The sequence below is a fragment of the Equus quagga genome, chromosome 1, assembly GCF_021613505.1.
Source record: "Equus quagga isolate Etosha38 chromosome 1, UCLA_HA_Equagga_1.0, whole genome shotgun sequence".
Classification (NCBI taxonomy): domain Eukaryota; kingdom Metazoa; phylum Chordata; class Mammalia; order Perissodactyla; family Equidae; genus Equus; species Equus quagga.
In genome coordinates, this window is record NC_060267.1 from 90461645 (window position 1) to 90488880 (window position 27236).

General features: G+C 42.8%; 1 protein-coding gene across 19 annotated transcripts in view; it reads right to left on the reverse strand.

Annotated features, from left to right (window-relative positions):
- The window catches only part of FNBP1 (formin binding protein 1), a 119080-nt gene that overhangs the window by 969 nt on the left and 90875 nt on the right, over nucleotides 1-27236 (reverse strand). The window contains exons 7-18 of one of the 19 annotated variants that reach the window (XR_006885563.1): nucleotides 25823-25951; nucleotides 24679-24825; nucleotides 21246-21443; nucleotides 20120-20302; nucleotides 17038-17121; nucleotides 14495-14509; nucleotides 10497-10606; nucleotides 7609-7741; nucleotides 6037-6158; nucleotides 5583-5722; nucleotides 3691-3849; nucleotides 565-656 (exon numbers count right to left, since the gene is read on the reverse strand). Coding sequence is in view for 18 of the 19 variants with exons in the window: in XM_046641923.1 (XP_046497879.1) it covers nucleotides 622-656; nucleotides 3691-3849; nucleotides 5583-5722; nucleotides 6037-6158; nucleotides 7609-7741; nucleotides 10497-10606; nucleotides 14495-14509; nucleotides 17038-17121; nucleotides 20120-20302; nucleotides 21246-21443; nucleotides 24679-24825; nucleotides 25823-25951 (1455 nt within the window). In the remaining variant the exon portion in view is untranslated. Of the gene's footprint in view, nucleotides 1-435; nucleotides 3850-5582; nucleotides 5723-6036; nucleotides 6159-7608; nucleotides 7742-10496; nucleotides 10607-14494; nucleotides 14510-17037; nucleotides 17122-20119; nucleotides 20303-21245; nucleotides 21444-24678; nucleotides 24826-25822; nucleotides 25952-27236 lie in introns of those variants that run through there. The other 18 variants (XM_046641923.1, XM_046641831.1, XM_046641810.1 and 15 more) reach the window with 18 other exon arrangements.

Here is a 27236-nt window from a genome sequence, read left to right on the forward strand (position 1 = left end):
ACGATGCACCTGTCCACCCAACTCATCTTTCTAATAAATTGAGTTTCGAGAGAAAGAAGGAGATGGGGCCAGCTCCCCAGAAAGATGGAAGGAACTTAAGGGCCAATTCTCTCTCTGGTTGACACTCTGGTTCTTTAGCAGTAAAATGTAAAATCTTTGGTGAAAAGAAAAACTCGTCATCCAATGTTTACTTAGCAATAACCAGTGAAAGTTCTTCATCTTATGGGGTAGAAGGAACAAGAGAGATAGACCTTGAGCCCTTAGGTGCAGGAAACACAGAGAAGGTGTCATCATTTCAAAGGAGGGAAGAGGCAGAATTTTAAAAAAGCATTTGGCTAGGAAATCCCCCATTACTGAAGACGAAAGAGTTAAATGCTTGTGTTACACCGAAGAAATTTCTCAGAAAGGAGAAAAATCATTTAAAATACACAACACTGAGAAAAATATAATGTTTATTAGAGAGGCAGATATGAGGGTACAACTAAAAGGTGCCAGACAGATTCTTTTCTTTTAGGATAAGAATAGAGAGAAACAATCATGGTGGCCATATTCAAACAAACTTACTCAGAACCCAAGTGTCTATAATAAACTCAAGTGTGGAGCAGCCAGCAGGGGGCCTAGCTACAGGGTAACAGTCCGGGCCGCTGCCCCGCCGCCTTACAAAGCAGAAAGGTCATTAGGCAGCAGAATCAGCAATAAAACAAACAGATAAAAGAGTCAAACGTTAAAACAACGAATTCAAGTCATCCTTTTAGTTTTTAAATGGCAGTATATACAAATATATGGGGTGGGGGATTAGGGACATATTTAACAGAGAGCAATTTTCAAAAGCACAACCATCAAAGAGGACAGTCACAATCCAGTTGACCAAGTGGAAGTTGCTCTAGTCTAAATATTTTGGCAGTTATTAAATCGTCACATCGTAGACACCACACACACCAAAAAGAGCCCCGCCCACTGCGGAAAATGAGCCTCCTGCTCTGAGTACGGGGCATCAGAGCGGCAGCCCCGCCCGCTGGGATGGGTTTAAGGGTCGTGTCTGTGGGGAACAGATGTATCAACAAGGTAGGGAAGAGGGCTTCCACATGTACATTGTCTCTAAAATAAAAGGAGAAAACTTCATAAACAAGCCTGCTTTTAACAGGTAACTGTTGGAAGAAACAAAGTATACTTTGGGTGGAAATGGAAATCCTACTTCTCTGGCAATTGTTCCCATGCTTTTTCTAACGCTTCCGGCATTCAGGAGCCGGAAGTAGACCGGCAACATATCTTTCACTGTTGAGACAGATTCCAGAGACTCATCTGTTACCCGCCCGGAGGCACACAGCTTCCTAAGGATCAGACCACCCACCGGCCCCTGGAGCCTACTGAGGGATCTTCTGAATCAAATTTGCACAACTCTAAGGAAAAAACCCAACTTCAAGGAATGCCGTCCTTTTCAAGGCAGGCTTTTAAAAGGCTAATGTCTTGCCCTGTTTAAGACTTTTTCAGCACTGAGTTCACTTTCTCCAATAGTTCATAGTCTGGAAATGAGTTCATCGTGGGATAGAAAGGTCGGATTTTATTAACTCGAGTCTCCCATTCGCTTGGTGACATGGCCACAGCTGTGACCACCTACTGCTCATGGAAACAAATCTCTCTGGCGTAAGGGTCAGTTGACTTTCTTGTTGCAATACTTGAAAAGGAGACCTGAAATGATTTCCTTGAGTGGCTTTATCGATATCATGTCAGCAAAGGTATAATAATTCAAAAGAGATGTGAATTACAAAGTAATATTTAAAAAATCAATGTTTCCTGCTTTTGATACTGTACTACAATTGTGGCAGATACAACCACGGGGAGACACTGGGGGATGGGCACACGGGATTGCTCTGTACCACCTCTGCAGCTTCCTGAGAATCCATAATTATTTAAAAATAAAAAGCATTTTAAAAATCAAGCTGTCTTAAGTAAAGGTGACTGAATTCCACTTTGGTGACCTTTGTGAAATGTCAGTGACCTTTCTGCTAGAATCTGCAGCCAGCACCCCTCACTCCTGCTGAGTCCCAGCCCCCGATAGGCTGCTGTCCCTTTTAGAATAAGCTCTAAATGGACTTGAGCTTATAAAAGGAGCCCACAACGTAAAGGCAAGGAGCTAATTTCCTATTTGACATGAATAATTTTCAAAGCTAAATAAAAAGAGACTCTCAACCCACCATCTTCATTCTGACCCACTTATAGCTGATTCTCCATGATCTCAGGGCAGATTCTCAAAATGGGCAGGAACCCTGGGCTCGGTACTCCTCTATGCATGTGACCGACTACTTCGCTACCTGTCTGGCCAATTTAAAAATGCAAATCCCCATGTGACCCAGATTCCTTTAAAGATGGGGAAACATTTTATTTTATTCTGGCTATACTTGATTATATAAAATGAACTGGAAATTCTAAAACAATTTTCAGTAAATTCACACTTTGGGTTTTAAAGATGCCAATGATTAAAAAAACCCAAAAAGTCCTGGGGCTGGCCTGGTGGCATAGTGGTTGGGTTTGCATGCACCACTTTGGCGTCCCCCAGGATTCACGTATTCGGATCCCGGGCGTGGACCTACACACCACTCATCAAGCCATGCTGTGGCCATGGCCCACATACAAAATGGAGGAAGTTTCGCACGGATGTTAGCTCAGGGACAATCCTCCTCAAGCAAAAAGAGGACGATTGGCAACAGATGTTAGCCCAGGGCCAATCTTCCTCACACACACACACACACACACACCCAATCCCATCTTTGAAAAGTGACGTGCAGGGGTCTGTGTGTAGAAACAGCTGCTGCTGCCCTGGGTTCTATTTAGAGTCCCAGCTGGGGAGGTGTGAGCTGAATAGTTGCCACAAAACTTCCAACAGAACAGAATGAAGTGCGCCATTTTTATATAAGTTTATCTAAAAGCACTAGCACATCTGATCGACTCTGTCAGTTGGCAGAGGGGAGATCAGCAGTCATAGGTAAAACTCAACTGGGTGATCAGCCAGATTTTTCCAGATTTCAGTCGGTTGCTCGGGACCGTATAGACCTAAGAGGATAATCCTGATGATCTAGCAATGATCTTAACCACGTTTAAGTAAAAATACACACTTTTGGTACCAATGTAAGAATCTTATTTCCTTCTTTACTTAAGAAGGGGAGCTTTTATTTATGACTTCCTCCATAGTGAATGATTATAAAATTTAACAAACTAGCGTAGTTCAATTTATTAAGTTACAAACTGTAACAGTCTAAGGTACTTCAATTTATGGCAGGTACTAGATATAAATAAGAGAACTGAGGTCTTCTGCACCCCTATGATGTAAGTGGACTTTTAAATTCAGAAATACTGATTAGAAGCTAGAAGGCAGCTTTGTTTTGTTATCTGTGGTGCTGCCGAAAGAGGAAACGTTTATCAGATTTCAAATGACACAGTTGCAAATTGGCAGCTGGCAGCTTTCCACAGAAAATTTCATCAACAAGTGAAACTTGATTAGAGTCAAGACTAACCAAAGAAATTCAGGTGTGAGATGCCTATGAGTCCACCGTGTGGCTACAGGGACATAGACGGTGGTGTTGTCCATCCAGGCTTCTGAAGAACTGCCTGTAACAGTCACAGGTGTGGGGAGAAACAACTCCAATTTTTAAAAAAATGTTTCAAAGTTGTATTAAATATAAGTCTTAGCACCTTTGGCATTTTTGTCCAAATAGACTTCGACGTAGGAAGTGGGGACATAACCCTCTTCATCTTCACTTCTCCGAATGCGGGTCCAGCCATCACCTTTGTCCTCCTCTATGACGTACAGTGTTTCTCCTTCAACTACTGAAATGGTTCCTTCATTCTGACCTGAAAAAGCAGTATTGGAATATTTTAGTTTTCTCGTCAAATCCAGACCGAGAGCAAACGGGGCTTTGCAGTGAAACAAGTGTGGTACAAGACGAGGTGCATACGCGGATGCTCTGGCCCTTTGCCCCTTGTCCCGAAGCTTCCAGGTCCTCACCCTGCATCTCTCTAAGGACCCTTCTCTCCTCCTCCAAGGAGCCCTCCTCTTCCCAGAAGAGCATTTTCTCCCCAAGGGAAGTCTTTGGTCCTCTTCTCTTCTCTTCTTCCCTCTTGCATCTCTCTCTTGGGGTGAAAGGACTCCCATGGCCTCAATTACACCTCATCCCCACTCCTTTCTCCCATGCTGGTTCTTGTCTGTGCCTAAGGTTCCACTTCTCCTTCTGCCTGAAGCACACCTTGGTGTTTGCCTGACTCCTGACACGCAACATGGGTTAACCTGGACTCGTCATTGTTCCTCCCCAACTAGATCCCCTGCTTTCCCATGCACTGGACTGCCACTGTCCCGGGAATGCAACTTCGGGACTCATCTGTGATTTCCTCCCCTCTTTCTTCCCGACTTCCAGTCAGCTACCAGGCTGAGCAGTTTGTTGACTGCGGCATCTCTGTGTCCATTCCCTAATTGAGGCCCCCAAGACATCTGCTAAGATAATGTCAAAAGACGAGCCACCACTGCCCGAACAGTATTCTGAAAGGCCGCTTGTTTCGGGAGCTGTTGACGGGGGGCACTGTGGGGACTGTGGGGGCTGAGGGGGGCCTGAGGGGGGCCTGAGGACATGAAGTAAAACGGGGAACATTTAACCTGGTACTTCTCTTTTTTGTTTTGTCACAATGAACATTTAGTCTATCAAAGGCTCTGAAAAGTCCTGTAGTAAAGAAATCTGTAAAATTCATTGATCCCAGGGCTTCCCAAACTTTTCTGAGCTCTGATTGCTTCTTTCGTAGCATCCTTATTAACATTCTCAGGACATCATTTCAAGGTTCATCTGTTTAGGAAACACCAGGCTAATCTTTCTAACCATTATCCCTGTTTTCTGATTGAACTTACACATGACACTAAATGGCCTAAGGTACAGCTCTGAGCGTGTCAACATCCGCGATACTTTGAATAGTTCCTCAATGCTTGCCAAGTAAAATCCACATGTTTCTCTCACACCCACCTCCCCAGTGACACTGCCTACTTTCTCATCTCAAATTCCACTAGTAGCACCTAAGACATCTGGGCTCCAGCCACAGGAGCCCCATGCTTTCCTCACCTCCACGGCTGGCAATGCCTGTTCCTCTGAGACATGGCTGCACAGAGAGTTCTCTGAGTTCTGTTAAGGTAGTGATTCACGCCCCCAGGAAGCCCCCATCACTCTCTCCCCCTCCTCTGGGAAATCCTGCAGGCTGCCCCCTGTAGGATGTGTGTCCAAGGCAGATGCCACAGCATCCCACCCGCATCCCACCCCTTCAGGGGTCTTTACGGGACAGGGGCTCTGCGAGAACTGAACGCACGGGTGAGATAGTCATTACTCCCTGCCATCTGCTATAATTAAGCTCATTGGAAGGTGTTAAACTGCACAGACCAGAGGGCAAAACAGACAGCCGTCGACCAAACGACAATAATACTATGCGCAGAGCAAGAGAGTAGCAGAGAAAGATCTGGAAGGCTTCAAAAGAAGGTGTGATCCGAGAAAGAGAAGAGTGACACAGGAAGTTTATGAAAAGTGGGGGCCTTGGGCTGGCACGTGTGTTACCTTCAAAGGTGTAGAGAGCTTTACAAGTCCCTATGGCAGGGAGGGGCTCCTCATCATCGAACTCGTCGTCAAAATCCGTGGCCAGCACCTTCACCTCACTCTCCTGACTCTGCTCCTCTGTGTAACTGCCATCCGGGCTGCTCAAGAGAGGAAGACACACAGCAACTATAGCGACTGCCCCCTGGGAGGACTCCAGTCCAGCCCCCTTGAGAGCAAAGTGCTTGAGGCCCCCAAGTGCCGTAACTAAGCCCACTTCAAATCACCCCCCATGCTCTGTCACCCTCCCATGTGGCATCAGAACCCCGCATCGGGGAGAGAACCTGAGATCCGTCATCACAGGCACTTTGGTGTCTAACAAGCGCCTTATGCTCGTTTCCACATTCCAGAATCGAGAACCGAATACACAGTAACATTGCTCCCTTGCTGGAAAGCAGGCCCTGTGCAGATACTGTACCTCTCGCGGTCCTGGGCGCAGTTGTTGACGGTCGCTGGGCTCTGGGTGTCATACATGCCGCTCTGTCGGCGGGCCTGGTCGCTGCGCGCTGGGAGCCTGCCTTCAACCTCCGCCAGCCACGCCTGGAAACAAATGCCACGACAGACCCTGGCCTGAGCTCAGCTGAGCGCCTGAGCAGGGAGTCTTCAGGCCCCCTATTCGGGCTGCTCGTTGGTCAGTGAAGATGATTCGAGAAGGCCCACATCAGGGTGGAGCCTCCGGTGTTTTTGCTTTTCACTGTATAAACGCTCCTATAGGCAACTGTTTCCATTTCACCCCGAGCTGGAGAAGTGGGAGCAAACTTAGATGTAGGCAATCGCTCGCATTGTGGCAGAAGGAACCCTGGACCACGTTCTACTCTTGGGCTTTTTAAACAGCTGTGTGGCTTTGGATAAATCACTTCTAGTTCCTTCTGGTTCCAGAAATTCTGTGACCGTGAGGTCACACCGGGAAACACGAGGGGACTGCCACACTAGGGCAGTGACTCAGTTTGAAAGCCATACTTCCCATATTTTTAATAAGATTTTATTTTTTCCTTTTTCTCCCCAAAGCCCCCCGGTACATAGTTGTGTATTCTTCGTTGTGGGTTCCTCTAGTTGTGGCATGTGGGACGCTGCCTCAGCGTGGTCTGACGAGCAGTGCCATGTCCGCGCCCAGGATTCGAACCGACGAAACACTGGGCCGCCTGCAGCGGAGCGCGCGAACTTAACCACTCGGCCACGGGGCCAGCCTATACTTCCCATATTTTTAAAAGTGTAACTTTTTTTTAATAATGAAGAAACTCATACGTAGGAAATAAAATCAGCAAAATTTGAAATAGTCATGCTATTCGAAAGGCAGAGGAATAAAAATGACCAGAAAAGGACATTTCCAGGTTCTAAAAACTCAAACATTAAAAACTTTCGACAGATTCTAGGAAGAATGAAAAAAGCCACAATAACCTATCCTGATTGGAATGATCGGTTACTAATTTCTTCTTCCATGCTCTGGAGACCTCTTTAAATTAGGGGGAAAAAAGAAGACTTTTGCCCACAGCCTTTGGGTGCTCCCCTCTCTCCTTAAAACATTTATTATTGGTGTTTCCTAGTCATTTCTCATTTCCGTTTCTCATTGGTTTTCATATATATATATAACCTTTTGATAATGGGTCCTTTGAAAGAACAATAACATATTTCAAGTGATTTTCTAAAATTGTCTTTTGATTTACTGAAATGACGAACAATTCTACACTCGCACTGCATCCGCTATCAACATGAAATGAAGCAGAACAAACTTAAATTAAAAGCAACACCATGTACAAATGCAGCTGTAAACAGTGTGAGTTTTAGGGACACAATTAAAATAGGATATGCTGAAAAGCAGGATGCTCAATGGATGACGGCATATTTTCCCTGATATCGTGAAACACGGCGCCATTTCCAGCCGTCTCTCTCAGAGAAATGTTGGCGCTCCACAACACGCCCTTCATGACACCCATCCCTTCTTCTGTTTCTTTTTCTCCAACAAAGCTTCTCCACAACAGCTTTTTCATACCTCAAATTTCTGGGCCTCTAGTCTCAACTTTTCGATATTTTGGCTGACTTCTGTTAATTTGTGATCCAAACTGGCTGGGTCTCCCATCTGAGGATTCTTTAGGTAAACATCTTTCATTTTTGTTATGGCATCTCTGAAAAAAAGAATGAGCAGAGCCTGGTAAAGGTTAATGTCGTCAGCCAATCAGATCCTCCTACCACCTGGGAAACCCTGTGCATGGGAGGGAGCGTGGGGGGATTCTGAGCATGGACTAGAGGGCCTGTTGGGGCTGGCTCTAAAACGCCTCTGGAAGAATTCTGCTACCAAGGTCTGTATAATCCAGAGACAGATATTTAAATTGCAGCTGCCTTTTTGGGATGGGACCTCCCTATTGTCTTCAGCCAGTGAGAGACGTAATCCTGCACCACACCCCCTCTGCCGCAAACAACAATAGCAACAAACCAACCCCAAATATTCTTTACACGAACCAAAGCTACAGCGGGCATCTTGGGCCTTGCGGGCTGCGCTGCGTTGACCTCGTGAAGGAAGCACAGGTAACTGCTTTGGGAATTTTATTATACACTATTTCCACTGTTAAGAAACTGAACCCACAGCTGGTCTCCAAGACAGGCGGACAACAGAGCTGCGTACTGCAAGATGCCACACCCTTCCTGAAATCTCGTGTTGGAAGCCCTCCCACAGCAGCCCGAGTGAGGAACCCCCGGAGAAGCGTTGCGGGCACGCGTGGGCTTATCTGTAGGACCAAAGAGCTCTGCGAACTTCAGCCCAGGCTTCAAGGGACTTGCAGTCGGGTTTGAGTTGCTGCAAGCTTAGAGCAGATGACTCTTTGCCAGGGGTAAGGGGCCAACTTTAATGAGCTTCAGCAAAAGAAAATCTAAACCAGTCATACAAGACAAGACCAACAAACCAAATTATATTTTGAGCCATGGGAAATAGTTTAACTGAAAATACAGAAATAATAGGAACAGAATTTCCACAGGTCCTCACCCCCCCCCCCCCCCCCCCCCCCCCCCCCCCCCCCCCCCCCCCCCCCCCCCCCCCCCCCCCCCCCCCCCCCAGCCTCCTTGCATCTGAGCACATGTCACCTGCCACCCCCTTGGTGGACAGTGGTGAAGTGTCTGTCCACTCTTCCCGAAGGCCACTCCCCGACTGGAGCCCTCATCCACTGGCCCCCCAGCCCCGTGCCCTCGCTCCACTCCCTTTCTTTCCCTAGCATGTATCACTTTCCCACATTACATCACTGATCGTTGCGCTCATTGTCTGCTGCCTGTCTCTTCCTAGCTCGATGGGCTCAAGCCCTGTTGTTAACTTAATGCATCTCCAGTGGGCGGGACAATGCTGGCACACGGCAGATGCTCAAAAATATCTGTTAGACGAACAAACGTCCTTACAACAAACAAATTGTAGTGTCATCCCCCTTTATACATTTCCTCTCGACTTCGTGGCCCCGCCCTCCAGCCACCGCCCCATTTCTCAGCAAAACCTCTCAAGAGTTGTCTAACTTCATTATCTTCATTCTCCTCCTTCTGCTCTCTCCTGATCAGTCCCTCCAGAGGTTTATCAATTTTGTTCATCTTTGCAAAGAACTAACTTTCGCATCTGTTGATCCTTTCTCTTGAGTGTATATTTTTTCTATTTATTTAACTTACATTATTTTCTTTACTATTTCCTTTCTTCTATTTTCTCTGGTTTAATTTGCTGTTCTTTTTCTAACTTCTTAGATACTTAACTCACCGATTTTTAGCTTTCTTTGTTTTTAATATTTACTGAAAGCTATAAATTTCCCTTTATAAGCACGGCTTTAGTGACATCCCAGACACTGATAGGTGGAATGTGTGTTCCATATATTTTCTAATATCTATTATGATTTCTTCTTTAGTCTCTGTGCTATTTAGAACTACATTTCTTAATTTCAAAATTTTTGTTACTGGTATCCAGCTCAATTTCAAGCTTCAGAGAACATACCTCGCCTGGTATCTGTCTTTGATGTTTGCTGAGATTTGCGTTATGAAACCAGGGTGTGCTCAATTCTTGGAAATGTTCCGTGTGTGCTCGAAAAGACTGTGTATAAGGCAGCTGTTGCGTTTGTGTATGAGGTCAATTTTGTTAACTACATTACTCAGATCTTCTGTCCTGACTCTGTTAATCTGTTCTATCAATTACTAAGAGAAGAGCATTAAACATCTCCCATATAATGATATATTTGTATTTCTGTACTTCTGTCAACTTTTGCTTGTTCATGTTTGGAGGTTATGCTATTGTGGTCATACAGATTTAAAATTTTGTATCTTCTTGGTGAATTGAACCATTTGTTATTTGAATCTCTTATTATTATGAAGTTGACTCTCTTCAGTTGAATAGTTTGGATTTTTGGGGGGGGCCTGAAAGTCAGCCTTTTCACATCAATTTTCTTTTGGTTGGCATCTGTGCAGTGGACACGGCACTGCTCCTCAGGCCATGCTGAGGCGACATCCCACACAACAGAACTAGAAGGACCTACAGCTAGAAGATACAACTATGTTCCGGGGGGGCTTTGGGGAGAAGAAGAAAAAAAGAAAGAAAGGAAGGTACATTCTGGACCCAAAACTAGGTTGTGGGGCAAGAGAGGGGGCGGGGTTCATGCTACTTCCTTCTTCCTCATTTGTACAAAAAAACCTCACTTTTATACCCGTGATAAAAGAGATAACCATATGTATTTTGTTCCCAAAACTCAGAATAAAACCTATTTGTTCAAAGAATTCTCCCAGGCTGTAATAAAGCAATCCAGTGGACGATCTAGGACAAAACACACGGCTGAAATAACTGCTTCTATTAGGATCTCCTTTAGGATTGCCCATCTTTGCAAACTGAAGTGGAACGTCTCAGGAGGTCACATGGATCCACTCTACCTTTGATCCATCTCCTTCTGAATGTCTTTATTTAATTCGTCGACTTTCTGCTGCAGCTTTTTCCTCCTCTGCTCGGGCGGGAGGTTGCTGAAGTCCTCTGGCGCGGCGCCCTGCGGATGCAAACACGCGTGAGCCGGGAAGGCCCTCCGGGCTGCTGGGGAACAGATCCCGAGGAGAGCCCGCAGGGAAAATTCCCCAGACGCCAGGGGGACAGACGTCTGCATGTATTTTCATGAAATAAATTAAGCTCTTTCCCACGACACCCAGCTGAGATGCAGAATCAATGCATGCAAACGGCAGAAGTCCCACAAACCATTTCCCGGGCCGTGGATGCCGGCCGAACCGCCTCGGAAAAGGCACGGAGCCATGTTGCAGGGGGAGAAAGGAAGAAATACTTCTGACTCCACTGAGAATCAGTGGAAAACAAATTTTGAGACAGATCCTTCACTTTACTGTCAGTGTCGGTGGCGACACTGAAGTTTTAAGGAAGTTTATGTTTTCTTCATATAAAACAGTGGTAAGTACCCCCATCAACTGTCTCATGTCGAAGGCCCTGCTTTTCCCCCCTAGTCTGAGTATTCCTTCCCGTCCCCTCACACAGGCTGAGGCCAAAAGTTTCCATCCTCCCGAAGTGACAGAGGGGACATCTAGTACCTCAGAGAATGTGGGTGTAAAGGACATTTAAAAAAACACATCCTCCCTCTACCCCCACGCACTCTGCTGCCTCTAAAAGTCAGCTCACTTCTTTTTGACATCTTTAGGGTCACTAGAAAATTCCTATACAGTCGGGAAATCCACGTATAATTCCCCCACCTCAAAATCTACTGCCCACGGCCTAGGAAATCAACCTCAGCTATTTTTAATCCATCAGGAGTATATTCTGATCTCTTGAGTCCCTTTCAAAAACAATTGCTATCTCTCCTCTGTGCATGCGATTTAAGTAGAAAACGTCAATAGTGAGTTTCTAGACTTTTCCATACAGACTTGTTACAAGCTGTGGCTAAGTTGTGGTTATCAAGCGCTTTTACTTAAATGGGGTGATTTTCATAAGGAAAGAGAAATTTATTCAATAACCAGGGATAAGCTGGGGAATTTAGGAAAAAAAAAAAGATTTTATTTTAGAACCAAATAAACAAAGGCAAGGCTGGCTTGGGAGTGGGTGGAAAAGAAGGGACCCAGATAATGTCATTCCAAAATCAAGCTGAAGTTGCCAAGCGGCTTACTTGGGGGCGTGTGACTGGAATTCCTAGGCTCCTTAGGACAAAATGCCAGGCTGCTGGAAGCGTGTGGTTCAGCAAATAGTTTACCAGTAAGGCCACGCCAAGACCTTTCTGCTAATGCTCTCAAAGACTCGTGTGTGTGTGTGTGTGTGTGTGTGTGTGTGTGTGTGAGAGAGAGAGAGAGAGAGAGAGAGAGAGAGAGAGAGAGAGAGAGAGTGGGAGGAGATAAGATTTGAGTGAAACCAGAGTGATGGCAGGGAATATCCCGTAAGGCCAAACCAAGGAAGTTCAATTTGCCTCTAAAACTAAGATGAAGCAAACTAATCTTCAATATAAAAATAAACCACATTTGTTTTTTCTTTTCCATACACTATCGTGTTATAAAACTTGAAACCTTAATTACGTGCTTTTCAATTTGCTCAGTTCAATCACGGAGCCTGGAAGCTCCATATTTTGTTTTCATGTTGAATTTACTTACAACAGGTCAGCGTGTTTTCTAGAATTGAGGTTTTTGGTTTTGTTTTTGTTTTAATGCTGGAACGCAACAAAACAGTGTAAAATACACTGCTTCAGAAGTGAGGAGATCGAGAAAGTGGTCAGCGTTCATTAACATTCATTGAGCCTTACTATGTGCTACGAGTCCAAAAGAACTTTCCAGAATGATCAAAATGTCCTCATAGCTGCACTGTCCAATACAGTAGCCGCACGTGGCTACTGAGCACTTGAAATGTGGCTAGTGCAACTGTGGAACTGAAATTTTAACATTTAGTTAATTTTAATTGACTAAAATCTAAATAGCCTCGTGTGGTGAGTGGCCACCACGCTGCGAGCAGGTGTACGAGTTGCACTGGCATGTGAACAGCTGCACAGAAATCTGTAAGTGAAACACACTGTATGACTCATAAATAGATGCCCTAGACAACAAAAACACAGCCTGGATTATTTAGAAAAATGAAAACAATTAAATAATAAAGAAACAAATTCTCTTCGTTTGATCAGGAGTCAGTCTAATTGAGCAATTAGGTCCCTTTCAATAGATGTTCTGTGTTTCTGTGTTGGTATTTAAATCGAATCTCAGTGACTACGCCTCAGACAAACCTGACGTTGCCATTGGAGATTCAGATCAACAGTTTCTGAAAGATCCAAAGAAACTCAAGGTTTCTGGAAAGTACCTTAAAACATCTTTGTGTCCAATTAGCCTTTTGAAGCTTGAATTCTTTCAAACAATACTCTGACCTATGATTCATTTTGCCACAAAGGAATTTTTATTTCCAGCTTTGATTCAGGATGGGTTTTCTGGAATCTTTGGAACAGCCCAGTTCACACGCAGACTGGCCATACCAGGTGTTGGAAGGGGCGGCCGTGTGCGTAGATGTCTGCTTTCAGTCCTGTGGCTCTAAGAGGCTCTTGTTGGACATGCTCCTGGGATCGAACACTTGCTCCTGAGCTCTGCCTGAGTTTTCTGGTTTTTACCCCTAAGCCGCCTTTGTGCAACACGCCACTTCTTCATGAACTTCAAAGTCAGGGTATAAAACAACAATTCGCCACCAGGGCGGTCAGTGGTCTGTATGTCAGACAGAAAGGCTCCTGATGCGGTGATCGCTGGCTGCTAGCACCTCATCGAAACAACAAAGAAAGGGAGGAAGGACACCCTGGCATCTGAGAGACCCCGGTTAGCTTCTCCATTTCTGCCGAATCCAGACTGCTGAGGAACTCAGTTCATTTAAGCGTCTACATCCTTCCTTCTTGTAGAGACCTTAATCAAGAACCCTTCTCTGGATCTTATTTCACAGTCTAAGCAATGTTTAATTTAATAAAATACCCGTTTTCTTTAGGGTTGGGGCAGTTGCCAAATACTGAGATGGGTTGAAAACAATTACGTATTTATGAATACGTATATATAAGGATCACCAGCAAATATCACCCTCCATTATCAACAGCAGTGCGTAAAGTGCTGGTCTTATTCCTGGGCGAATGGTCACCGTTTACCATTGCTCATCATCTCAGGACCTTCTCAGCTGTGGTGTTTGAGAATACTACGTGGCTTACACATATTTGGAGGGTAGTTATGGGTTATGTGGTTAAATGAGAGTTTCTTTTAATAAATTTAATGATTAGTTGGACTCTTTACTAGGGCTGTACAATTGAGTAGAACACAGAACACCCAGCCCATCATGGTGGGAAGGCTGAGGAGGCTTGTTCACTGTCTATTAAATCACCTTGTGATTTCTTGAATCAGCCATGCACAAGGCACCAAGGTACTTATGCAGCACCTTCGAGATTTCGCAGTTTTCAATTCTCGAAGGCCGCCTTAGACCTGAGCTTGAGACTGGCATCATTCCTGCATGTCCCCCTCAGGTGCCAGAGCTCTCCATCTGCTTCTCTGGCTCCCAGGGAGGAGCACCTTTCAACTATTAAATTTACTTTTATTCAAAATGACCCAATAAACTCCCCCATATTTAATATTTATATTTATGTTCATATTTAAATAAACTTTATCAACACTAGTCATCCTCTTAAGGCCCCAGTAATAAAGAAAACCAAATCATGAGTTAAGCGTTAATTTTCTTAGCAATTTGCAAAGATTAAGATCACCTTGATTAGATTCTAGACCTTTGGTTTTCAAAGGTCTGACAAAGAAACACCAACGCAAGCAGACACGAGAGAAACACAAATCAACAGTTAACTTTGAAGATACGTTGCACAAGGCATAGCACAATAAAACACACACCAAAGCCCCAATTAGATTCAGGACATGCAAGGAATAATTGTGCTTACCAGCTTGAGAGAAAGCTTCAGGAAAAAATTGAAGGAGTAAGCGGGGGAAAAAAGAGAGAGAGAGAAATACATCAACACATCAGAAGAAGAGGGCCCTGGTCAGTTCCGCTGCACTAACATACACGTGTTCACCTGCGCTCTGTGAAAACGACTTGTAGCGGGTCTGCGCAAAAGTTCACAAGAGGGGCTACTGCTACCAAAATCATTCTCGACTGCCGGGTTGCCAGGGCGAAGAATCAAGATAGAAAAGGAGAGTTTCTGTTTACAGTTCTCTATTGGTCACAAGAAACTGGATATAAATGAAAATAAGTTTGCCGTTGGTGACATATGATGATCATAGAAGACAAAAATAGTCACATAGGCTTTTGTTCACCAAATTTCCCATGGAAAGTTTTACACAGGCTAAAAGGGTCGGAAAAGCAATTATTCCACGATAGGAAGCAATATTTGTATTTTAAGGAGACCTAATAAGTATGAGCATTGGCATTTCCTAAAGGTATTCAGGCAAACTCTCAAGCTGAGGAATGGGTAACCAAGCACTGGAGGCAGGAGGATGCCCCTCCCACCCGTGCCCTGCACACCACCCCCTGGCTGTGGGAGGGTCTCAGGGGCGGCCAGGGAGCCCTGAGCCCGTCTGCAGGGGTTACATAGCATCTGGGGAGTCAACAGAACTTGCTGCTCTTGAAAGTTACATCCAGGAAATAGCCAACTGTCTCACCTTCCCAGAGGGCCTCCTTACTGTGGCGGTCCTGGTCATTACCAGGGCGCAGCAGCTGCAATTCTGCTGGGCTTGGAGATTAGAAGGGTATAGTGATTTTTGGACCCAAAACACATTAGAAGGCCTCTCAAAATTAGAAAAAGGAACGTGGTTCTTCCTCAACGGGTGAGCCATGCTCTATGGCTATGAAGCAGTATTTTGAGAGGTCAGTGCATATTTGTTTAGCTGTTGTCAATCCTGAAACTTCAGGCAGCTGGTGGTAGGGTCCGAAACTATGTTGGAGACAAAGGGCTAAAGAAAGCACCCTTTCATTTTAAGTTGGGAGAAGGGAGGGTGTTGGAAATTCCTTAACCAGATTTAACAAATCGTATTCTTAAGATTAACTCACAGTTGATGCTTCTTTGTAAATAGGCGTTAAGCTTTTAAAGAAACTGTCCTTATGAGGAAAAAGACTTTGAAGGAAAGAAGTAGCAAGAGAAATTTTTTGGGGAAAAAAAAAGTACAGACAGTCACATCCGTGGAGGCTCTCGTGTGGCAGTCTGTGTTAGCTCTTTGAGCCCCTCCTGGGAACTTCAGCACAGAGTCATCACAGTTCGAGTTCTTTACGGACAACACTTATGGTGCACAGCAGAAAACTTTGCAAATATCTTCCCTGCAAAGCACACTGCCATATACAAACGTTTCTTCGCTCATCACCCTCTGAATGTCGCTAACTCAGAGAACTGATATTTGAACTTGGTACTCTAGCCGCTCTCTCTTCAGCTACTTCCGTTCCTTAAGCTTATATACTCTTTTTTAAGCGTTCCAAAAGTAGAATTCTAACATCAAAACTAACAGCACAGGAAGATTACTACTTCTTAATAAAAACAAGTCATCAGGACTGAGAATAAATCCAAATAGAAATGGGAAATAGTGAATTCTCAGACCAATCCAACTTTCTGAAGTGGACCCTGATGGATGATCTACAAGAAACACCCTACGGGATTCTTTTCCACGATTATAAACCGGTTTTGGGTCTTAAGTGGTAAGCCAGCCAGTTAGATTATTTAAAATTAGAAACGGAATCATCTGCTCAGAGAATACTTTGAAAGGCTGCAGTAAGTGCATCGCGAGACGCCTGCAGAACTAAAAAGCTGTCAGTTTCAGGCAACAATTATGGAGCCTTGGGAGCCACAAGTGTCAATAACACATGAGGGACACAGAGCCAGCGAGTCCATGTGTTACCGGGCAGTCACAGGTACTAACCTCAAGTACGAAGAAAGGGGACAGTGGAAATAAAGATCTAAGTCAGTGTTCACAGGACGTCATTTCACTGCTCTCTGACCTTGCTCATGCTGCTCTGATGTTATTTGGTTCTGCGAGCTTTACGATATAACTTCCTTACAGGTCCATCCATTTCAAATGTGGATGTGGGTCCCCAAGCTACACAACTGCCATCTGTAAGAGTCATTGTCCTGTGACCACGCTCTGCAACTGCGTTTTATAGATGAAATTCTGCCATAAAATCAAAGCCAGTGACGTCCTCTCAGAAGGCAGTCACGCTCAATGAAGGGGGAAAACCAAGCTCCACTCAGTGACGTTTTTAGGAAGTTTGAGTGTTACTGGGAGGCTTGGTTCCATTTTCCATGCGAGTATTCCAGAGGAAATAGCCTGTGGTTGAATTTAGACAATTAGGCTTTTTCTGGTGTCCAGGTCTCTCAATTGAGAATTTTATTGCTCGGATGGGAGCACAGCAGAGCGCCTCTGGGTCCCCAGTCTTGGTGATGTCAATGGGGTTAGTGCCTGTGCCGTGACCGTGCGACTTGGCCGCCACAGGTAAACTTACAACATAGTCCCTAGCTTCAAAAGCATACGTGGGTTTCCCTATCGTCCTCTTCATGAGTTCTTTGTGAAAACAGAAAGACTGAGTCTGCCAATAATCAGCGAGAGAACAAGATAAAGTAAATAAAATTAAAGTAACCATAAGATTGTAACATCTGACAAACAGTTGGTAAGGATTTTCAAAATATTTTGATCAACTCTGACAGTATTTTTCCATGCAATGAACTCTGAAACATGGGAAAAATATGTCCATTTAGATTTAGATTTACTCAGACCAGAAAAAGAAAACTTAATTTAAGACAATGAAATTACTTTGTAGATTGCAAATTAAGAACATTAGTCTCATTTTTCTTCAACTGAGGTAAAGACGAAATAATGGTTAATAACACTCAGGTAGCATACTTCAAAGACCTTCAATGAAATAAAATTTTCTTACAAATGTCAATGATTTACAGCAAAAAAAATTATCCTGTTTAATTATTTAGAAACAAAAATCAGTTACACTAAGAAATACGTGCACAGGATTATACATTCTGATAAGAGAAACCAGTTACTGAACTCTGGATCTGAAAGCTGCAAAACATGATAAATTAAAAGACATATTGAAATCACAGATTGGTTATTCTCCTAGGGTACTTTTCCTATCTTTGGCACAATAGTCTTTAAGTTACAAAGTAGAGTAAATGAAAGAGTAGCTAGGATTGTATCATTCAAGTCAGGGATCCCGTAAACCATGTACCCTCCATGCTGAGAGTACTTTAAAAGCAAATTTATTTCTCTACATTTCAGACTTTTTTTTTGAACTTCCTAATCTTACTTCTATGATGTATTTCATTTTTCTTTCTTTCTGTTTTTTTTTTTTTTTTTTTGCACTCCTACTTCCTGAAGGAAGGGACATGAAATCTGACCCTCACTAAGAACAGATTGACCAAAAATGAGGGAAACAAAAATAGATTTCTATTTATTTACCAATGCTTCTAGTGTGTGTATGTGTTTGTGCATTTCCTCTCAGGAAAACACACTCATCATTTACGACAAATTTTTTAACAGAGGTTTGCTGAGCACAGATTTGAAGAGTAAGAAATAAAATCCATTTTTGCTAATTATGGTAAGAAAAAAAAAAAGAGTTTTCCTTTAAATCATCAAAATAACCCATTTCCCACTTCACCATTTTTTGTTTTTAAGTGTTATATTTTTCCTAGCCATCTTTTTCTAACACTTATTGATTACTGACACTCTTTGGTCTTTTACTGAACATTTAGAGAACACCAGAAAACACAGATTCAGAAACCATTGGCAACCAACAGACTGTGTGATGTTGAGAGAAGAATGGAAAAGATACAGACACAAATGGTAAACAGTCATGAATATTCAACACACTTCACTAGGAGACTCCAAAAGGCAATGCAGAGGTATTTATTATCAATAGAATAAATGAGCACTCCATAAGGGTTTTGGAAGTGGCAGAGATGGGTTCACTGATTTACGATTAATGTAAAACATAGTCTAGCAAAAAATACCCTGGTCATGTGCTGGAAATGCTCTGATGAACAAGTGGAGATGGATGGGGGGTTCTAACAGCCAGGAGAATCAAGCCAGAAAGTGAGATCTAATTATAGAGCTCAACATCATCCATCACCCACTTTTGAAGCTATACTCTGCGTTCGAACAATGGCTCTCTTGAAATCATTAGGAAACTAAATTTCTAATTCTTAACCTGATATACTGGGTAACCTGAAAGCAAGATCATTCCACCCACTGTCCTCTTTGCATAAAACTTTGAGATTCCCTTATTAAAGGAACTCTGCATATAAAGAAATGGGGTGGGTTTTTTTGTCTCTTATTTTAAAAGGTAACAAGTTAGTTAGTTATTATACATTTACACTCTTCTTTACACAGAGGACAGGAGAAGTAAAAATTGTTTGTACAAGAACACATCCCACGACAATTGTATTGAACCCTCAGAGAAAGGATAAAAGACGACCTCACTGGATAAGTTGATGCGTTAAATGTTTCTTTACTCTTGATAGCCACTCTTCATCATTCGTTATGAAGAAGATTTGGGGATGGCTTGGACTAGACTGACAATTTAGACCTATCTGGGAGACTACACATTACCTTATTCCAATCTTTTCCTATAAACCAAACCGGTATCTACTTTGGGCTGCTGGATCGATTCCACAGACCCTGGGACTCAGGCACGTGCAGCCTTGTTAGAACGGCAAGCCTGGGTCTGCGTAACATCCACTCACGAGTCAACCACATTGTCGCAGCGTCTCGCTGAACGTGGACGGCACAGAATCTCTGACTACAAGCAGGCTCCCTGGCTTTAAATCTTGGCTCAACATCTTCCTGACTTCATCTTTTTATGCCTCCGTTTTCGTATCAGTAAAAGAAGGAAATCTTAGTACCTAGACTTCATAGGGTGGTTGAAAAAAGTAAACGAGCACAGAGAATAGAGTCTGGCATAGAATAAGGACTCAATAAATGTCAGCTGCTATTATTGTTTCATCTTTTAAGGATAAATACTGCGTTGGGCCTTTTCCAGTCAGAGATTTTTATCAACATCTTACAAGTTCACGAAAATAGCTAAAGAAACCCCTGAAACCGTGACATTTCCCCTTTGAACCCTGAGGCGCAGCTCAGAGAAAACCATCTTCATTATGCTCACATTGTCTCAGTATTTATTAAGCAAATATTTTCTGACTACACAGTAACTTCCAATTCCTCATCTCATACGTCACTAACTTGAACTGAATCTAAGTTTCCTTCTTTGGCAAAATCAAAGTAAAATGTTCATGACTTTGATGTTTTAAAAGGGAAGTGGAGAAAAGTCCCTCCAAAATGTGCTCAAGACAAAAAGAGCTCTGCGCCGGCTGGCTCTCTCTCCTTCCATCTACCCTGCTTCCTTCCTTCTTTCCTCCTCTCTCTGCCGTTCTTCTCTCCAGCAATACTGAATCATAGGTTCCTATTGTTGTATGTTATGGGAAAACACAATGGAGTCATTCACAAACAAAATAAGTTATGCAGACCAGAGCATGCAACCAAAGCGCACGAGAGAGACAGGATTCCAGAGCCGGACTTACCCCACGCTTTAGGCTCCTGAAGCAGTGGATTTTGGGTTTGGAGGTCATGAACTCGTTGAAGCGATGGGAGAGGGGTTCCTTCTGCTGCTTGGGAGACTGGGGGCCGTTGGGAACAGCAGAGGGTGAGGCAGAGGCAGGGGGAGGAGGGGGAGGCTGACGGGGGGATGTTAAAAGGGACATAAGCTACGTGTAAGAGATGGAGCAGTGACAGAGTAAAAATCAGAAACAAGAAGATAAGACACAAACAAAAATAAGCATCAAATCATATCTGAAACCCAAAGCAAGTCAAACACAAACAATTAAATATTTAGGCCATGGTCCAAAAGAAAACATGGAGAATACGTTAAATGAAGAATGTGATGAAAGTGGGAGTTTTAGTAAGCGATGCACAGAAGAACCGCAAGAAATATTTGACAAGAAGCTCATGCAGACTTTCACATGCAAACTACAGTTCTAATCAGTTCCTGGAAACCAGTTCCAGCCAGAAGGGTGAATATTTCTAAACCTCCTAAACTAACACAGCTTGATGGGAGAAAATGATAAGACCTTAAATGCTGAGATTGTGAAAACAGCAAGACAGTCTTTTAAAATTAGATAGTAATTATTCTAAGGTTAAAGCTGTAATGTCGCCTTGATCATGTTCTATGCCCAGGTTAATGCAGCCATGCACCTACGTGCCATATAAAAAGAAAACGAAAAATGTTCATGGATATACATGTTAACATGAATTCAAAACCAAGTTATTAACCCAGGGAAACAATTTTGATTAGACAGGCTGATAAACTGTTATAGAAATTTTGCGCAGTATCCCTTCTCCCAGCTGAGGCAACCAGCAGCCCAGGAGATTGAGGAGTGAAAGGCGTGAAGCAGGGCGGCCGAGCGGTCAGTAATCTGTTAGTGTGGGGGACACGGTACGAGTGACAATGCATCTGAAATAAGACAAATGGCCATGGGGGAGGGACCACCACCAAGGAGAAACACTGTTTTAAAATAAAATCGCATACTAGCCTTTTTTGCATTCTGAAACTACAGGTTTAAAATCTTAATTTTTTTCAAACTAAAAGATACAGTCAAAATCTCCACTCTGCAGAAAACTCATTTTCACATTGGGTCCAACCATCAGTACCTTATTTTTTTTGATGAATGGCCATAGCTTTCCTTTGGATTTGCCACCAAATTTGAGTTCTGGTTTGCCTTCTCCCCTGGAGTTCGAAAGGCTGTTATCGGACACGGTGCGCTTCATCGGCTGAGTGTAATCTTCAAATTCAATGTCTCCGGGCGGCTCAAAGCCTGACTTGTAAGCTTCTATGACCAGCTGTGAATCCTGAAATTACAACCAATCACACGCAAATACGTTCAATATGTACAATACTTTTTACACAATGAATTGTGATGACCTCACACAGATGATGCTCTAAGGAAGGTATATTGATTAATAATAGATTCTTCCTAGTAGTAGTTTTATCACTAGGAAGAAAAAGTATAATTTGTAAAGCTATATGTCTAGTTGAGATTTGAAGAAACAAAATTTTTTTGACATTTGGCGAAACAAATGCTAATTAAGAATGACTTTGCTAAAAGCAGAAAAATTGGACCATTATCATGCAATTCCCTTGAAAAATACAGAAATACAAAAATCTGGTTCTCATCAGAAGTTCTTATAACAATGCAGTGTACACAAAGTCAAAGCAAAAAGTAGCTAATCCGTCTAATTCTTTGGTTCACTGTGGTTCAAAGATATTAATTTATGGTGTAATTTTTCTTTGTATATATATGGGTTCACAGTCTCTCCTCCACTAGAATGTAAGCTCCCTTCTGTTTTCCTCTGTTGGATCCCTAGTACCACAATGGCGCCCGGTGAAAATGGTGTGCAATAAATGTTTGCTGAATGAATCAATGAACTGAATGCCTAGTCTATGGTGTGCACTGTGCTGGCAACTTTAGGTTCAACATCTTCTCAGGGTCAGGTCGTGGAGACAAATGCATAAGAAAATTACAACCACAGTGTCATAGATAGATAGATCTATAGATAAAGTATTATATGTAGTGTTTTATAACATAACATTCTAACTCAATGACCATCTGATTAAAAGAAATTACTAGAGAAGACAATGTGGATACATCTCAACTTCTTCAGGAGCCCACATTTTAATTTCCCATAGCTATTTCATTGTATTGTAATTTGGAAGTATGCCACAGACTGTGGATTGTCTTCCAACAGCCAATCACCCTTCTTCCTTCTGAGTAGATAGGCCCATTGCCACCCAGCTAAAAGGCTTCACTCTCCAGCCTTCTGTACAGCAAGGGGCAGCCACCTGACTAAGTCGTGACCTCTGAGATCTCTGAGAGGTACACAGAAGTACAGTGTGCAATTTTAGGAAGCCTCTTTAAAGGGGTGGCATGGGCCATTCTCTATATTCTGCTCTCTGGAATTTAGATAGGATGGTTGGAGCTCCAGCAGCCATATTGAGTTTGAAGGTCACATCCTCAAAAGCTGTGAACTGGGAGGAGCCTGAGTCTGTGAGGACTTATGGACCATCCGCCCACACCATGGCTAGACCCTCTGCCTGGGGACATCTTTTGCACGAGAGGAAAAATAAACCGCCTTGTTTAGGACACTATTGTTCTCGTCACATGAAGTTAAACCTCTCCTAGCAGATTCCATTCCACAGTCCTAAGTGTGCTGGTGTTTACAATGACTTATTCTAGTGAAAACATGATCCTTTGACATGCAGTCAGGAACCGTGTAATGACGTTTTGGTCAATGACGAACCGACTTATAATAGCCCCTTGGATTTAGTGACATAAACGTCATGGGTGAAAAAGAATTATCAGTGATACAATGGAGAACAAGGCTCCCAGAATGGGAGAAATATCCTATAAATCTAGGGGGCTCACAATTTCCCAGATAAAACTGATAAAGAGAAACCATCATTCAGACATAATCTCATGAAACTGTAAAATTTCAAGGAAAAAGAATTTTCCAAGTTTATAATACAAGAAATGAAAATCAGGCTTGTTTTGGGTTTTAATCAATGCCAGAAGTCAATGAAGCTAAAAGAAAAGTCAAGACGCACATAGAGATGACCTCACCTTGAAAGTTTCCCTTGTAAACACCACTATTGCCATCTCCCTTTAAAAGACCCCCCACACAGTAATTTATGGGTGACTAATGAAATTTTAAATAGGGTGGTCAGATAGCCACTGAGATTATTTCTTGATTTCCTTCTATGAGCCAGGAATTTACAACCATAAAAGACTTTGACCAAAGTGAAGATACAGAGATGTACAGAACTGATGAATCAATGGTGGTAGGAAGATGGAATGGGTACTCATAACACGGAGAAACTTGACTGCATAGACAAGTGACCAGCCATAGGTCTCTAAACCAAGAAACAGGTCCAGCAAGAGGCCTGTCTCTTTTGAGATGCTTAAAAGAGATAAAGAAAACATCAAATAATGACATTTTCAATACAGGGAAAAGATGGTTTGATCACTTCTGAAAACTCGTTGGCGTAACGTAGTTTGATGGGAAAGCACCAGTAATTCAGAAGCATCAATAATTTTTCCCTAAACAGTTAGCTGAAATCACTGAAGGAGGCTCTAGGCAAATAGGTATTAATAAAATAAAGATCAAGGAATCTTAACATAAAAACAAACCAAAAAAACCACACCACTACCTTACAGCTATCCCTCCTACAAATACTTACCATTGAACACATTTGGAAGCATTTGTGTCCATTGGACCAACAAAAGCTTTATACACAAATGGCTTTAAACGTTAATACACTTCAAACGTCTTAGAGCAATGAAGAATCTCTCTGCATGCTAAGATCTATTCACAAGAAAAAGATGGCTTCAATCCCCTCCCTGGACTCTTTTTAAGCTGTTCCTATGACACAGAATACTTATGGCATGCCTTTTATGTTAAATGTTTGGTTTGGAAATTAACAAATGTTTGTAAAAGCCTATTCTGGTGTTCTAGTTGGTATTTTTGCTGAGGGAAATAGACTTCTAGGAAAGGAATCCAAATGGAGAACTCTGGCCCTACAGCAGTGCTCTGAATCGGAGAGGATTTTTCCCTTCAGGGGACATTGGGCAACGTCTGGAGACACTTTTGATTGTCACGACCGGGGGAGGGGTGCTGCTGGCATCTAGTGGGACGCTGCTGACCATCTTACAGTGCTCAGGACAGGGCCCCCCAATAAAGAATTATCTGGTCCAAAACATCCAAAAATGCCCTAAAGAGTCACATCCCAATTTGAAAGGTTACTCAGCCAACTGAGAAGAAAACACTTCCATTTAATTCTGTAATGTCTCAGACCGCTTACCACTTATATGCGTTTTCTGCAAAAGGAATTCGAGAGCTAAATCCAAAACACAGAGGGCTGAATTAAAAAAACTCTCCGGTGGTGTTGCTACTGTTGCAAAGTACTTGTGACCACAGGAAGCAAGTACCTAGCAGGAGATGATTCAATGAGGTCACCGTGGCAGGGGGAGGAGACAGAATGGAACCAAAAACACTAAGTTGTAAGCTAAGTCCAAACAGCAAGACTTACATTTTTCTGATCAATTGATTTGGCCGCCTTGACTATCTCATCCAAGCACTTCCCAATGATTGGGATCACCTGCCGATCCACCTCGGCGTAGGTCTTCATGGACTCTCCAACTCTCACTATCCTCCTCTCCTCCATCTCTTGTATTTTCTGCAACGTTAGATTTCATATAAAATTAACTTGGTCCACTGTTGTGGAAGAAAGTTGTTTTCTGGTAGCACTGTTACCTCTAATAAATTCTCTAGGAGTCGTATAGGCCTATAGGGTTTGAGTTAGAGCAACTGGAAGGTTATTGTGCCCCCACATTAGCCAGCTGTGCCCATATTCTATGACTTGTTAGGCTAATCAAATGGAAACTTGACACAACTCCATTCCAATTTCAGTAAGGACCCCAAACTCAAGTAGTTTCATTATTAACAGCATTTGAGGATACTTGTCAAACATTCCCTCCATCTTGGATCCTACTTTACCCTTTACCACCACAGGCGTGGTATCTGGTTAACTGTCTCACCCCAACACAGGCCAAGAGGTGACTAGGGAACCTTCCTTCTACAAGCCGAAGGTTCTTATTTGCTGTGTGTGTAGACACCAAGAAGCAAATATTTATTATTTCTTTTCTACAACTGGACTTGAAGATGTAAAAGATTCCCAAAGTGGGAGAACATGAATATATCTTTCTCATAACTTTTTTTTTTTTTTGGTGAGGAAGATTTGCCCTGAGCTAACATCTGTTGCCAATCTTCCTCTTTTCCTTTTTTTTTTTTTGTTTCAGGAAGATTAGCCCTGAGCTAAGATCTGTATGAATATCGCTTTCACTCCTAAAGTTAAGGTGGTATTTTTGTAACAAAAATGGTCCTTTTAGCAAAGAGAGCGTTAATCTAAGAATCAGACTTCTAGGACTGGCAGAAAATGACTGGAGGAGCAAGCCAGGGAAGTTTGCAAAGGCTCCTGATTAATCTTGAGATTAATACTCTATTTCATCTCATTGCTAGTCAGTGTTTGATCTAGATGCTTTCAAAAATGATTTGAGTTACAGGAAATTTAGAATTATATAACCACTTGGAATACCAGCCCAGCAATCATGATTTCGAAGGAAAGTGCTTCTAAGTGAAGCACACATGAAACCCGAGAGATCTGAGGCACTTACCTGAAAGATGGTGGGAATGTGAGTGTAGTAATATTCACGCTGCTCCTGGTTGAATTTCTGAAGAATCAATGAGTAATCCGCTTTGCTATCCTCTGCCATTTGGTGACGAGTTTGAGCTTGTTGTCGTGCCTTAGGGCAAAAAAACAAGAATAGCCCTGTTTACACATGATAAATAAAAGCCTAGAATAGCAAACTGGAGGGGCTGTGGGGTCAAATTTGCCTAAAATGTGTTGTAGTTAGCTGGCGCTATGTTTAAAAAATTGTTTAGAGTTTGAGTTTACTTGAGTAAGGACGTGCATCCTAATGAGTCACAGATCCACCTCTCTATTGTCTGAACAACTCGACGTTACTTTCTAGTTTAACCCAAGTGCCATCGTTCTTTATTGTCTGTACTTGGCCTAGATTTACGTCACCTGGATGGCCCTTGTGGGAACCTCTGCTCATATATATATATATATATTTTTTTTTTTTTTTGAGGAGGGTATGGAGGTATCCATAAATTTTTAATCTAATTCTCAATGGAGTTCATGAACTAAAAAGGCATATGAACCACTCACATAAATGGACCTTTCTAAAACTCCTCATTTTTAGTATATACTCTAAAGAAGCATGGCGCCCTCTTTGTGCTTTTAATATTTTTGCGTGTGCTACTTTGCGTTTCACTGCATAGCTTTTCCCCTAAATAATAATAAAATTCACAAATCTGTTTCTCTCTTCTAATTCATATTTTGGTTAGTCATACGCCTACAAGAAAGGGGCAGTTGTTGACAAGTTGCAGAATTGATTTTCAAACTCAAACAAGAAAGTCTGTAAACGTCAAAGTCATCCACAAACACCAGAGATTGTCGCGCTGGTAACACCTCCTTCGATTCACCTGGCACTTTGAAGGAGCCTTGATAAATATTATCTCGCGAATCGAACGCAATCTGAGGTCCACGCAGCTCGAAAACCACCCCCTGCCAGCGGAAGCGATGGCTTGGTCTGTAGGTGACTTGGCAAACTGACCACACCGAGCCAAAAACACAACAGGAAAAGGGCCTTGTTCCAACAGAACCAAGGGGACTTTTCGTTTGTTTTTGTGTTTTGTTTCACTGAGCCTAAATAGTTTTAAACAAAGAACATAGAAACGTTCAAATGTAAACACAAAGAAGAAATGCTGGAGAAGTTTGTCCCACTTTCTGTCTAATCACCGGTAACATCTACTCTTGGGGTTTTGAGCATCTCGACGTTCTTTATTGGCTTCCTGCCTCCGTGACAGGAAGGCTCAACCTGTCTTTCACTTCCTGGATGCCTCTGACTCATCTGAGAATGGGTGAAAGCCCCAGGTGGTACCCAGGGAGCTTCCTTTATTTTCTTCCCTATTCACGTATCAGCACTTCCCAAATGAAGGTAACAATATCAATATTTCCAGACT